This window comes from Triticum urartu, chromosome 4A (genome assembly GCF_056163025.1).
Source record: "Triticum urartu cultivar PI428250 chromosome 4A, HENAU_Tu73, whole genome shotgun sequence".
Classification (NCBI taxonomy): Eukaryota; Viridiplantae; Streptophyta; class Magnoliopsida; order Poales; family Poaceae; genus Triticum; species Triticum urartu.
The window spans coordinates 103,338,529-103,351,037 of NC_141876.1; the positions used below are offsets into that span (position 1 = coordinate 103,338,529).

General features: G+C 47.5%; 1 protein-coding gene across 1 annotated transcript; it reads left to right on the forward strand.

The window, feature by feature from the left end:
• Positions 1-2,054: 2,054 nt before the first annotated feature.
• On the forward strand, positions 2,055-5,884 carry LOC125550878 (protein transport protein SEC24 B). Its single transcript, XM_048713989.2, has 3 exons — positions 2,055-3,233; positions 3,426-3,500; positions 3,585-5,884. The coding sequence occupies exons 1-3, from the start codon at positions 2,199-2,201 to the stop codon at positions 5,706-5,708; spliced, it is 3,234 nt and encodes a 1,077-aa protein (XP_048569946.1). The 5' UTR covers positions 2,055-2,198; the 3' UTR covers positions 5,709-5,884.
• The last annotated feature ends 6,625 nt before the right edge of the window (positions 5,885-12,509 follow it).

Genomic DNA, 12,509 nt, shown 5'->3' on the forward strand with positions numbered 1-12,509 from the left:
TATATAAAGGAGTGGAGGAGGGGGCCAGCCGGCCTCATGGGTTGCGCCCCAAGGGGGGGGAATCCTACTCCTACTAGGAGTAGGTTCCCCCCTTTCCTAGTCCAACTAGGAAGGGAAGGAAAGGGAAGAGGGAGAGAAGGAAAGGGGGGCGCCCCCCCTCCCAATTCGGATTGGGCTTGGGGGGCCGCACCCCTCCATTGGGTCGTCTCCTCCTCTCTTCCACTAAAGCCCATGAAGGCCCATTAACCCCCCGGGGGTTCCGGTAACCCCCGGTACTCCAAAAAATGTCCGAACTTATACGAAACCTTTCCGGTGTCCAAACATAACCTTCCAATATATCAATCTTTATGTATCGACCATTTCGAGACTCCTCGTCATGTCCGTGATCACATTCGGGACTCCGAACAACCTTCGGTACATCAAATCACATAACTCACAATACATATCATCATCGAACGTTAAGCGTGTGGACCCTACGGGTTCGAGTACTATGTAGACATGACCGAGACTCATCTCCGGTGAATAACCAATAGCGGAACCTGGATGCTCATATTGGTTCCTACATATTCTACGAAGATCTTTACCGGTCAAACTGCATAACAACATACGTTGTTCCCTTTGTCATCGGTATGTTACTTGCCCGAGATTCGACCATCGGTATCATCATACCTAGTTCAATCTCGTTACCGGCAAGTCTCTTTGCTCGTTCCGTAATGCATCATCCCGTAACTAACTCATTAGTCATATTGCTTGCAAGGCTTATAGTGATGTGCATTACCGAGAGGGCCCAGAGATACCTCTCCGACAATCGGAGTGACAAATCCTAATCTCGATCTATGCCAACTCAACAAACACCATCGGAGACACCTGTAGAGCATCTTTATAATCACCCAGTTATGTTGTGACGTTTGATAGCATACTAAGTGTTTCTCCGGTATTCGGGAGTTGCGTAATCTCATAGTCATAGGAACATGTATAAGTCATGAAGAAAGCAATAGCAATAAACTAAACGATCATAGTGCTAAGCTAACGGATGTGTCTTGTCCATCTCATCATTCTCTAATGATGTGATCCCGTCATCAAATGACAACACATGTCTATGGTCAGGAAACTTAACCATCTTTGATTAATGAGGTAGTCAAGTAGAGGCATACTAGGGGCACTCTGTTTGTCTATGTATTCACACATGTACTAAGTTTCTGGTTAATACAATTCTAGCATGAATAATAAACATTTATCATGATATAAAGAAATATAAATAACAACTTTATTATTGCCTCTAGGGCATATTTCCTTCCTGCGTGACACCGTCCAATTGACGACTCGCATACTATCCTTCCTTGAACTCAATTCTGCAACAGGAGCTATGCTTCTGAAACATACGCGGTGTTGGAATGCTTTATGACGGGTCTACGTTTTGCAAAAAACTCTTCTTGTGAAGTTTTTGTGTAACAAGACCTTAGTTACAAGAAAAAATGCAACAAAACTCAGTTGCAAAAAAATGCAACAAAATTGTTGTTGTAAAAATATTTTGCAACAAGACCTGTGTTGGAGAAATAATTCCGCAACAAGACCCGTGTTGCGGTAGTGGAGACGCGTTCGGCCGATGCGGTAAATCTGACGGCTCGCGACCCGGCTGATATTTTAAAAAGATCCGCTGGCTGACGCGTAGCACACCCAATAAATAAATGTACGAGAAAAAGAAAAACTCTCATGTTGCGACAAGTGGTGCACATGTAGTGTGACACTTCTCGCAAGCTAAGAACGTGTGAGTGACCTTCGGAAGGCGTTCTGTTTAATATTTTTTTTAGAAGGGAGTTCTGTTTAATTAGTGATTTCTCTGTTTTATAGCCCATAAATAGAAATTAATTCTGGATCTTTTTTAAAGGAAGCTAATCGTGCCGTGCCGGGCTGGCCCGTGTACCGCTACCTCAGGCCCAAGCACGTCCCGTGCCGGTCCGCCAAGCACGACCTGTTGGGCCAGCTTTACTCCGATGGGAAGCACCCCCACCCTCTCCTTTTTTTTTTATGAAGGGACCCCTCCCTTATTTTTAGCGTCCGGGTTAAGTGTTTCCTTTTGTCTGGACGGAGTAGGAGGGAAGAGTCACGTTGTACTCATACCCGGCGTGTTCTCCCCAGATCCCGATCTGCGCTGTCGATTGTTCTCGCCGTCGCCGCCTCCGCCGCCGTCGCCTCCCATGTCGAGGCCGCCGCCCCCTTTCACGCCGCAAAACCCTACCCCCGCCCCCAACCCTGGGGGTCCCGCCTCCACTCTCCCGGCTTCCTTCTCCAACCTCCAGATCTCGCGCGCTCCACCGCCATCTGCTTCCGCCGGGCCGCCGCCAGGGGATGGCCCCGTGCCGTCGTCGATCCGAGGTCCGCAGGCACCCCCTCCTGGCGCCCGCCCGTTCCCTGGCAGTCCGCCGCCGCCGTTGCAGCCGGGCTCGCTCTTCGCCCGGCCTGCGGCGCCGGTCCAGCAGTCCCCTCCCTTTGGCGGTCCACCCGCGGCGTCGCTCCAGCAGTCCCCTCCCTTTGGCGGCCCACCCGCTGCGCAGCCGTTGCAGCCGCAGCAGAGATCTCCCTTCAACGGCCCGCCGTCCGTGTTGCCGCCGCAGGTGCAGCGAGCACCGTTCGGAGGTCCGCCTGGGGCACCCCAGGCTCGTCCGTTCGGTGGCCCACCTGCTGCGGTGTCGCAGCCTGCTCCTTTCGGTGGCTCTTCTGTAGCAACAGCTCAATCAGCTCCGTATTCAGCAGGTCCGCCACCACCGTTTGGCGGGCCGCCTGGGGCAGTGCCTCCTCCGGCGTACTCCGGAGGGAAGATCCCCCCGTTTGGGGCTGCACCGGCGCCCTTGCAGCAGGGTCCTTATGGTGGGCCTCCCCAGTTTGGGGGGCAGAGACAAGGATTGCAGCCTCCGCCATTTGGGGCTCAGACTGCTCCTGCATCTCAGCCACCGCCGTTCATGGGGGTTCCTGGGGCTAATGCACCATCATTTGGGCCTCCAGGGTGGCAAGGGCAGGCACGGCCAGGAGCCGTGAGAATGCCTGGTGGCATGCCGCCTAATGCACTAGGCCACGGGATGCCGTCCACGCCCACCATGCCATACTCTCCCCATGCTGGAGCCCAGGTCTCTACGCCATCCAACATTGACCCTAATCAGATTCCGCGTCCTATCGCCGAGACATCAGTCATCATTTTTGAGACCCGGCAAGGTGGCCAAGCAGCAGTTCCACCGGTATGTCTATATGTAACTAGAAATATCTGTGTCTGCTCTGACAATACTGATTCCAGATGTTTCTCAATAACTATACTTGTTAATGTTGTCAAACAGCATTGCTGCTGATTGTAGGCTGCATCAAGTGAATTTAGATGTTTCTCAATAACTTTACTGGCTAATTTCATCTAACAGCATTGCTGCTGATTGTAGGCTGCATCAAGTGAATTTATTGTGAAGGACACCGGCAACTGCAGTCCCCGTTTGATGCGGTGCACCTTGAATCAGGTTCGATTTGTTTCAGTTCTCTGTTCTCTCCTTTGATCACCATAACTTCCCTTTCTAAACTGCTTCGTTTCCCTGTGCTGTTAGATACCATGTACAGGTGATCTCTTGACAACATCAGCAATGCCATTGGCTTTAATGGTGCAACCTTTTGCTCTTCCTCATCCTTCTGAGGAGGCTATCCAGCTCGTGGATTTTGGGGAGATGGGCCCTGTCAGGTGTTCTCGCTGCAAAGCATACATAAATCCTTTCATGAGATTTGTTGATCAAGGGAAAATTTTCATCTGCAACTTATGTGGATTTAGCAATGATACTCCAAGGGAGTACTTGTGCAACTTAGGGCCTGATGGTAGGCGACGTGATGCTGATGATAGGCCTGAGTTATGCAGAGGAACAGTTGAGTTCATTGCCACCAAGGAATTTCTGGTCCGGGAACCAATGCCAGCTGTGTATTTCTTCCTTGTTGATGTCTCCATGAATGCCGTACAGACTGGTGTAACTGCTGCGTCTTGCAGTGCAATATCCCAGGTTCTTTCTGATCTTCCTGAAGGTCCCCGAACGATGGTTGGAATTGCGACATTTGATTCAACTATTCACTTCTATAGTCTGAAAAATGCTCGACAACAGCCTTTGATGTTTATCGTTCCCGACGTCCAAGATGTGTATACTCCACTTCAGATGGACTTAATTCTCCCAGTTTCCGAGTGCCGTGATAGTTTGGAGCAACTTCTGGAGAGCATCCCCAGCATGTTTGAGAACAATAGGGTTGCTGATTCAGCATTTGGGGCAGCTATGAAGGCAGGTTTCTTAGCTATGAAGCCCACTGGTGGAAAGTTGCTTGTGTTTCAGTCAGTGCTACCATCAGTTGGGACTGGCTCATTATCTGCAAGGGAAACTGATGCTAGATCTAATATTTCCACTGGAGATAAGGAAGCACATAAGCTCCTGCAGCCTGTTGATAAGACACTCAAGACAATGGCACTAGAATTTGCTGAGTATCAAGTTTGTGTGGATGTGTTCCTTGCCACACAGTCATACACAGATATTGCTTCGATATCAGTTGTTCCCAGTACCACTGGTGGCAGGGTTTACTACTACTTCCCATTTTCTGCTGTTTCTGATCCAGCCAAACTCTTCAATGATCTCAGATGGAATATCACTAAACCCCAGGGATTTGAGGCTGTCATGCGTGTCAGGTGCAGTCAGGGCCTTCAAGTTCAAGACTATTCTGGCAACTTCTGCAAGCGTGTTCCTACTGATATTGATTTGCCTGCGATTGACTCCGACAAAACCATAATGGTTACCTTCAAGCATGATGATAAGTTTCAGGAGAACACAGAATGTGGTTTTCAGTGCGCACTTCTTTACACCACGGTATATGGGCAAAGAAGGATAAGGGTCATAAATATTTCACTTCCATGCACAAGCACACTCAACAATCTTTTCCGATATGCTGATCAGGAAGCACAGTTTACTTATGTTGTTAAGCAAGCTGCAAATGGCATTCCATCAAGTTCTCTGTCCCAAGTTAGGGACCAGGTGATAAGTACCTGCATCAATATTCTCCAGTCCTACCGAAAACATTGTGCATCTGTAAGTTCTTCTGGACAGTTAATTCTTCCGGAGGCTTTAAAACTTCTGCCTTTGTATACTCTGGCCTTGATTAAAAGCATAGGACTGAGGAATGATGGGAGAGTAGACGATCGGTCCTATTGGGTCTCTGTTGTCTCCTCAGTTTCTGTGTTATTAGCCATTCCATTGGTGTTTCCTAGGATGATTGCTCTCCATGATCTTACATCAAGGGATGATGAGGATTCCCTTATTCCAAATCCCCTTACTCTCAATAGTGAGAATATACAGGATGATGGGGTTTATTTATTGGAAAATGGCGAGGATGGTTTTATTTATGTTGGAAATGCGGTGAACCCTGCCACCCTGGAGCAAATATTTGGTTTCTCATCTTTGGCTGGTGCACCAAACCTGCTGGCATTGGAGCAATTTGATAATGCATTGTCCAGGAAAGTAAATGAAGTTGTGAACGAAATAAGGCGACAGAGATGCTCTTACTTGAGACTGAGACTGTGCCGAAAGGGCGACCCATCTGGAGATTTCTTCCGTTCGCTGCTGGTCGAGGACAAAACACCTGGTGGCCTTTCCTATGTGGAGTTCCTCGTGCATGTTCACAGGCAAATCCAGAGCAAGATGACCTGAGGTGGCCCGCTTCATTGGTGTGATATTTTGGTTGGTAGAGATCAAGAAGAAATTGATTCCCGCATGTGGGTATACAAAGATTATATGGACCGTTTTTCTTTCTGAAAAAAGAGTTGTACTCGTACTTAATTACCCTGTTTGTACTGAGATTTTCATATAAAGGCTTCTTCGTGGTATGGCTTGCAGTGCTGTTTTTATCCCTACACGCATGCAGTTGTTAGATAAAGCGTATATATTTGGTATGGTTTCCTTGTCTACTCGAGAGACTTTTCTTGGTCTTCTACAGGCTACAGCCCCACAGCTCATTAATCCTGTATCCATGGTGTATCATGGGAACATGGAGTGGCTGGAAGATCATTTTGGTAGTTCTTACAATAGTGAATACATAAAATTCACGCTGTCAGAACTTTATTTTTCTGTTCAGAAGACATAAGTTGACTATCTTCCACAGCTTGCCTTGGGTTTTGTGTTGGCCAGGGAGGTTTGCCACTCTGCCCCCTCTCGTTGCGGCCTGGGTCAGCTGGTCCCCGCCGCTGATTCAACCATCGTGGAGTGGTGGCTGGAAAGCCGTGCACTGATTCTAAAGCACAGCGGAAAGGTTCCCATTCCCTTGCTCTCCTCAACGTTTGGATGCTTTGGAACCAGCGAAACAGCTGCGTCTTCCAGCGCTCGAGGGTCGTTGCCCGTGAGCATCAAAAGCTTCGAGCTATACTATGGTAGATCTCCGGTGCGTAGGGATTGTCTGATATTTGGAGATGGGGCTCATGTGTCTCTAGGTAGGGTGTGGTCGTGTTCTCCATCGGTGTTTGCTTGCCCACCGTCTATCACTGTGGTGCGGTTTGTAACCGTGGCATGCTGTAGAATCATAGTTTAAAAAACCAAACCGGTGAGATTGTCGGTTCAGGTTTTTACATGCCATAGAATCATAGTTTAAAGAGATTGTCAGTTCAGGTTTTTACACGCCGGTTCGTTGGTTCAATTGCTGGTTTTTTAAGGCGTAAAATAAAACAATTTTTATAATAACATAGCGGAAAAACAATTCGAAAGAGTTGTGTTCCTTCAATTAGACGTCAACATGGTCTTGACGAGTTGGTTATTGGCCTGAATTTATGCTTCGGCCTCACCAGTAATTGAATCCTGATGCACGCACCCTATTTTTCTAGATCAGTTGTACATTCACTTGTTTTCTAGTCCGGTTTTAATTAAAAAACCGCCTGGTATAGCCCGGTTCAATCTGTTTTCTCTGGTCCATTGCAAGAACGGTCTTTTTGGCTTAAAAGACCGGCAGGGTGCGCGGTTCTGGTTTTTTCTTGTCGGACCATCGGTCCAGTCCGGTCTTTTAAACTATGCTCAGAATACTTTGCATTCTCTTTCTTTCTTCTAATACATCGACACACAAAGCTTTTGTGAACACTCTGCGTGTTTGAAAAAAATGTAGAGTAAATTTCCTGGTGAGCTATACTACACTTCGGTGGCTTCCAGCCCGTAGCAGAGTCTATGCGGATGTGGTGGAAGCGGAAGACGTTGCATGATACGGTGCCCCATGCATCAAACTCGTGCGGGTCGTTTTGATGGCGTGACGTGATTTGTGCAGTTTTGGGTCAGTCCGACCTGGTTATACAACCGAGAGGTTCTGCCTGGACCATACCTCCAGATAGTACGAAGTCTTTAGAAAATTTTCTACTTTATGCACTCTTTGGCATTCCTTTGTGTGACTTGTGCACTTATCTTTTGCTACCCTATCCATGACAATTCATAGGTTGGCTGGAAGAAAAGGGTAAGGTAGAAGCTAGTGGAAATTGGTAGCGCTCCGTCAAAATAACCTATTGCCTATGGAACTTTGCAAAGGAAGAAATTGGTAAAAGTGGGAATGGCAAATCCTTTTTTTTTGAAAAATAACTGAGACTTTATTCATTAGAGATTAGAAGTACATTGTTTGTGAGGATCATTATAATTTCATTTAAGGGTTCCTCAAACCAATCAGTAGTCAAAGAAAATCTGGCTAATCTAGCAAGCTCATAAGCTACTTTATTTCCTTCTCTATTACAATGTCCGAATCTAGTAGTAACGAAATCACAGGCGTAATGAAAACAAACGTCGAAAATTGCCGCCGCCGCACCCGCCGATTGTCCTTCATCCTGCATAGTTTCAATCACCTCCAGGTTATCCGAGTTAATAATAAGGCGATTACATCTTGCCTTTTGCGCCGGTGATAAACCAAATTTGAGAGCTAAGGCTTCCGCCATTAACACATCTGTGCAATGGTCAACCTTCCCATTTCCTCCCGTAATGAATCCGCCTCTGTCGTCTCTCAGGACCGCCCCCATCGTGCCCCTAAACAAGTCGTGGTCAAAAGAAGCATCAACGTTAAGTTTCACAAAACCTCTAGGGGGCACAACCCCCCTTTTTTATAGAGGCCTTGGGCGATAAAGCATTTACAAAGTTTGTGGTAAGGGCTGGAACCCCCATTGAAATTTGAGTTGCATTTTGCGTTTTCTCCTTGTGCATCAATTTTCGTCTTTCCCACCATAGATACCATGCTGAGACAGCAATCATCTCACACATATTTTTGTAGCCCATCAACCACAATTCTTGGTCTGGAAGAAGTAGTAGATATTCCAACATTGCCTCGCCAGCACGATCGACTTCGCAAGCTTTATCAATAATGTCATCCAACCCCAGCCTTTTCCAAACCTCCTTTGCTTTACTGCACCGAAACAACATATGCTTTGTACTACCTCCGTTCGGAAATACTTGTCCAAGGAATGGATGTATCCAGATGTATTTTAGTTCTAGATACATTCATTTGTATACATTTCCACGACAAGTATTTCCGGACGGAGGGATTATCTTCTAAACCCCCAGAGCAAGTAGGGCAAATGGGCGAGACCTTCATATGTTTGTTAGCGAGCGTAACCCGACATGGGAATGTTCCATGAAGCGTATGCCATATAAATATTTTAACTTTTGCCAGACAAGCTAACTTCCATATCTTACTCCAAACGGGGTTAACTGCGGTTCGCCCCATTCCATTAGAGTGTCTTAATTTGCTGCCATAATGATGATCCCACTCGACAGAGTAAGCTGATCGAACCAAGAACATACCATTTTTCGTATAACTCCAAGCAATGAAATCTGGCATATCATGTTGCGAGAGTGGAATTGAAAGAATCTGTTGTACATCGATGGGCCACATAGTTTGTCTAATCAAATCTTCATCCCAGTTATTGGAAACAGGATCAATGAGGTCACCTACCTTAGTTAACAGTTTTCCCGCCTTAGGCGTTAAACTTTCCTATTGGCACAACTTGGGATCCAGGCGTCTTTCCAAATATTGATGTTTTGTCCATTCCCCACTTGCCAAATATAACCACATTTCAGGGAATTTGTGCCTGCCATAATGCTTTGCCAAGTAAAAATGATCCCTTCCTTAGCTTGGAGTTCAACAAATCACCATCGGGGTAGTACTTAGCCCTTAGGATAGAAGCACACAAGGAATCAGGATTATCCAAAAGACGCCACGCCTGTTTGGCGAGCAATGCTAGGTTGAAAGAGTGAATATCATGGAATCTCATTCCTCCTTGATTTTTAGGTACACACATTTTCCATGTAACGCCCCGAGACCGATGCGCTAGGTGTCTTCCAGTTATTCGCTGTTGTTTCCTTGTCATTCACTTGCGTGTTGCATCTTGCCATGTCATCATCCGCATTGCATATGCATGTTTTTCAAAACTTGCATTCGTCCGGGTCTCTCAGTTCTTTCCGTTGTCCGTTCTGAGCCCAGACACACTTGCACGCGCCCGCGGCATGTCTGAAATAGTATTTTATAAGTGGCCGGTAAATGTTCTCGAAATGGGTTGGAAGTTGGCATGCGGCGTTGTTATGTTGTAGGTAGGCTGCCTGCCAAGTTTCATCGCATTAGGAGTTCGTTTGACACCCCAACGGATAACTATAGCGGCAGTATAACCGGTTTATCGTCGGACGTTTTCGGTCTCCGGAAACCTTGCCGGGCTGCATTTCCGTCTCTCTCCTCTCAGCCCAACCCACTCTCCACATCCCACCTAACCCAGCTAAACCCCTTCTCTCGATCGGAATCGTCGGATCGCGATCGGATGCACCGAAACGCTCCAAAATCCCCCTAACCTAGCCCCCCTTGTTATATATAGCAGGTCTTCCCCTCCATTTTTTGGCAAACCCTACCCCTCCTAGCCTCCTCCCAACTCCAGCTGTCGCATCTTCCTCGAAATCCGCGCCCAACCACTGCCCCGCCGCCATTTGTCACCAGCGCCGTCGCTTCCCTCCTCAAATTCCAGTCGGCCACCTCGTCCCTGCAACTTGGCGCGTAGCCATTGGTTGCGCCGCACCTAGCGCCGCCCGTGGCCAATCGGGCGATGCCACATGCCCTCCCCAGCACCTCCCACAACCGCTAGGCCCGCTGAGCCCGCGTCAAGCCCGTCCGAGCCCATTTGGGCCCGGAACCGTGCCACCGCCCGCAGCGCCGGAGCGCCCGCACCCCGAGCGCCTCCTCCTGCTGACCCGCTCACCGAAGCCTCGCTGCTCCCGCGCCGCAGGCCGGAGCCGCCGCCGGCGACCTCTCAGGCCAGCCCAGTCGCCCCGCCTCTCTGCTTCCTTCTCCTTCCCCTTCGGCTTCCCTCTCTAAACTCTCTCTCTCTCTCGCAGGTGCCTCGCCGCCGCCCCTAGGAGCCTGCCATGACCGCCGCCGTCTGGTCCCGCGCTCCGCCGCCTTGCCGCGAGCTGGCGCCGGATCATGCCGGGAGACAGGCGGACCCATCCATCCCCGTCGACCCCTGGCCTCCCCTGCTCGCCTACGCCGCCGCCTCGTCTTGGACCGCCGCCGGCGTCCCTGCCATGGCCTCCTCTCCAACGAGCACCTCGACTCGTGCCTCGCTCGACCGCTCGCACGCTCGTTGACCAGCTCCAGCGCGTGGACCGGCCCAGCGCTCCAGCAAGGCCCACTGCTCCACCGACATGTGCCATGGTCCATGGTGAGCCGCCCCCAGCGCCTGCCACTGGTTTGGCCCATAGCCAGTTTCGGCCCATGTTTTTTTCCTGAACGATTTTTTCTAATATCCATGAGTTTGGCAGTTTTGCAGAAAAACCCTCCATGTTCATGCATTTAATAACTCATCATCCGTGCACCGGATTAAAATGTTTTATATATGTAAAATGCTTAAAATTTCGTCTAGTTTCATAATATGTTGCTTTCATGCATGTTAAAAATGTTTAAAATTTTGTTTGTGTTTATTTTGCATAATGCCATGTTAAATGATTTATTTCATAACTTAATAACCGCAGCTCCAAATTTAATAAACTTTATATGTAAATGGGGTAGAAAAATGCATAGTTTAACATGATGTACTTACTTTGCATGTTTAACAACTCTAAAATTATGTTTAGGGCAGAATAGTAGCTAATTCAAAATATGCATATGAGGATTTTTCGGAATTGTTGTTGTTGTTTCCGACCTCATTTAAACTTGCTAAAATGTGTGGCTTACTTATGCTTCACCTCTTGCCATGTTTAACAACATTTAACATTGTTGGGTACATAACGGGAGAGAACTAAATAAATGTATGTGGTGTTTCGTCAATATGCAACTCGTTGCATATTAAGCTCCGCTTAACTTGTAGTGTTGTTTGTGCACTTTGCCATGCCTCTTTAAACCGGACATGCATCATACTTGATTGTGCATCATGCCATGTTTATGTGATGGTTGTTTACCATGTTGTTTGCTCCTTTCCGGTGATGCTTCTTCTTGTTAGTTCCGGTAACGTCGCACTTGTGAGGATCCGTTCGACTACGTCCGTTTGTTTTCTTCATGTAATCGTTCTTCTTCCTTGCGGGATTTCAGGCAAGATGACCGTACCCTCGATATCACTTCTATCTTTGCTTTGCTGGTTGTTCGTTCTTCCGCTATGTCGCACTACCTACCATATGTTATATCATGCCTCCCATATTGCCATGTCAAGCCTCTAACCCACCTTCCTAGCAAACCGTTGTTTGGCTAGGTTACCGCTTTTGCTTAGCCCCTCTTATAGCGTTGCTAGTTGCAGGTGCCTTGCAGTTTGTTCCATGTTGGAACATGGATATGTTGGGATATCATATTATCTCTTATTTAATTAATGCATCTATATACTTGGTAAAGGGTGGAAGGCTCGGCCTTATGCCTGGTGTTTTGTTCCACTCTTGCCGCCCTAGTTTTCGTAATACCAGCGTTATGTTCCTTGATTTTGCGTTCCTAACGCGGTTGGGTTTATGGAACCCCCTTGACAGTTCGCTTTGAATAAAACTCCTCCAGCAAGGCCCAACCTTGATTTTACCATTTACCTCACCACCACCTATATTTTTCCCTTGGGAGTCACGCTCCCGAGGGTCATCTTTATTTTAACACCCCCGGGCCAGTGCTTCTCTAAGTGTTTGTCCGAACCGGGCAGCCTGCAGGGCCATTGAAGGAAATATGCCCTAGAGGCAATAATAAAGTTATTATTTATTTCCTTATATCATGATAAATGTTTATTATTCATGCTAGAATAGTATTAACCGGAAACATAATACATGTGTGAATACATAGACAAACAGAGTGTCACTAGTATGCCTCTACTTGACTAGCTCGTTAATCAAAGATGGTTATGTTTCCTAACCATGGACAAAGAGTTGTTATTTGATTAACGGGATCACATCATTAGGTGAATGATCTGATTGACATGACCCATTCCATTAGCTTAGCACCCGATCGTTTAGTATGTTGCTATTGCTTTCTTCATGACTTATACATGTTCC

What these genes read in the sequence shown, in the direction of transcription:
- LOC125550878 (XM_048713989.2), top strand. Translation starts at nt 2,199, where the DNA reads ATGTCGAGGCCGCCGCCCCCTTTCACGCCGCAAAACCCTACCCCCGCC. An exon ending in GCCAAGCAGCAGTTCCACCG is followed by an intron (nt 3,234 to 3,425) that starts GTATGTCTATAT and finishes TGCTGATTGTAG; the next exon opens with GCTGCATCAAGTGAATTTAT. An exon ending in TGCGGTGCACCTTGAATCAG is followed by an intron (nt 3,501 to 3,584) that starts GTTCGATTTGTT and finishes CTGTGCTGTTAG; the next exon opens with ATACCATGTACAGGTGATCT.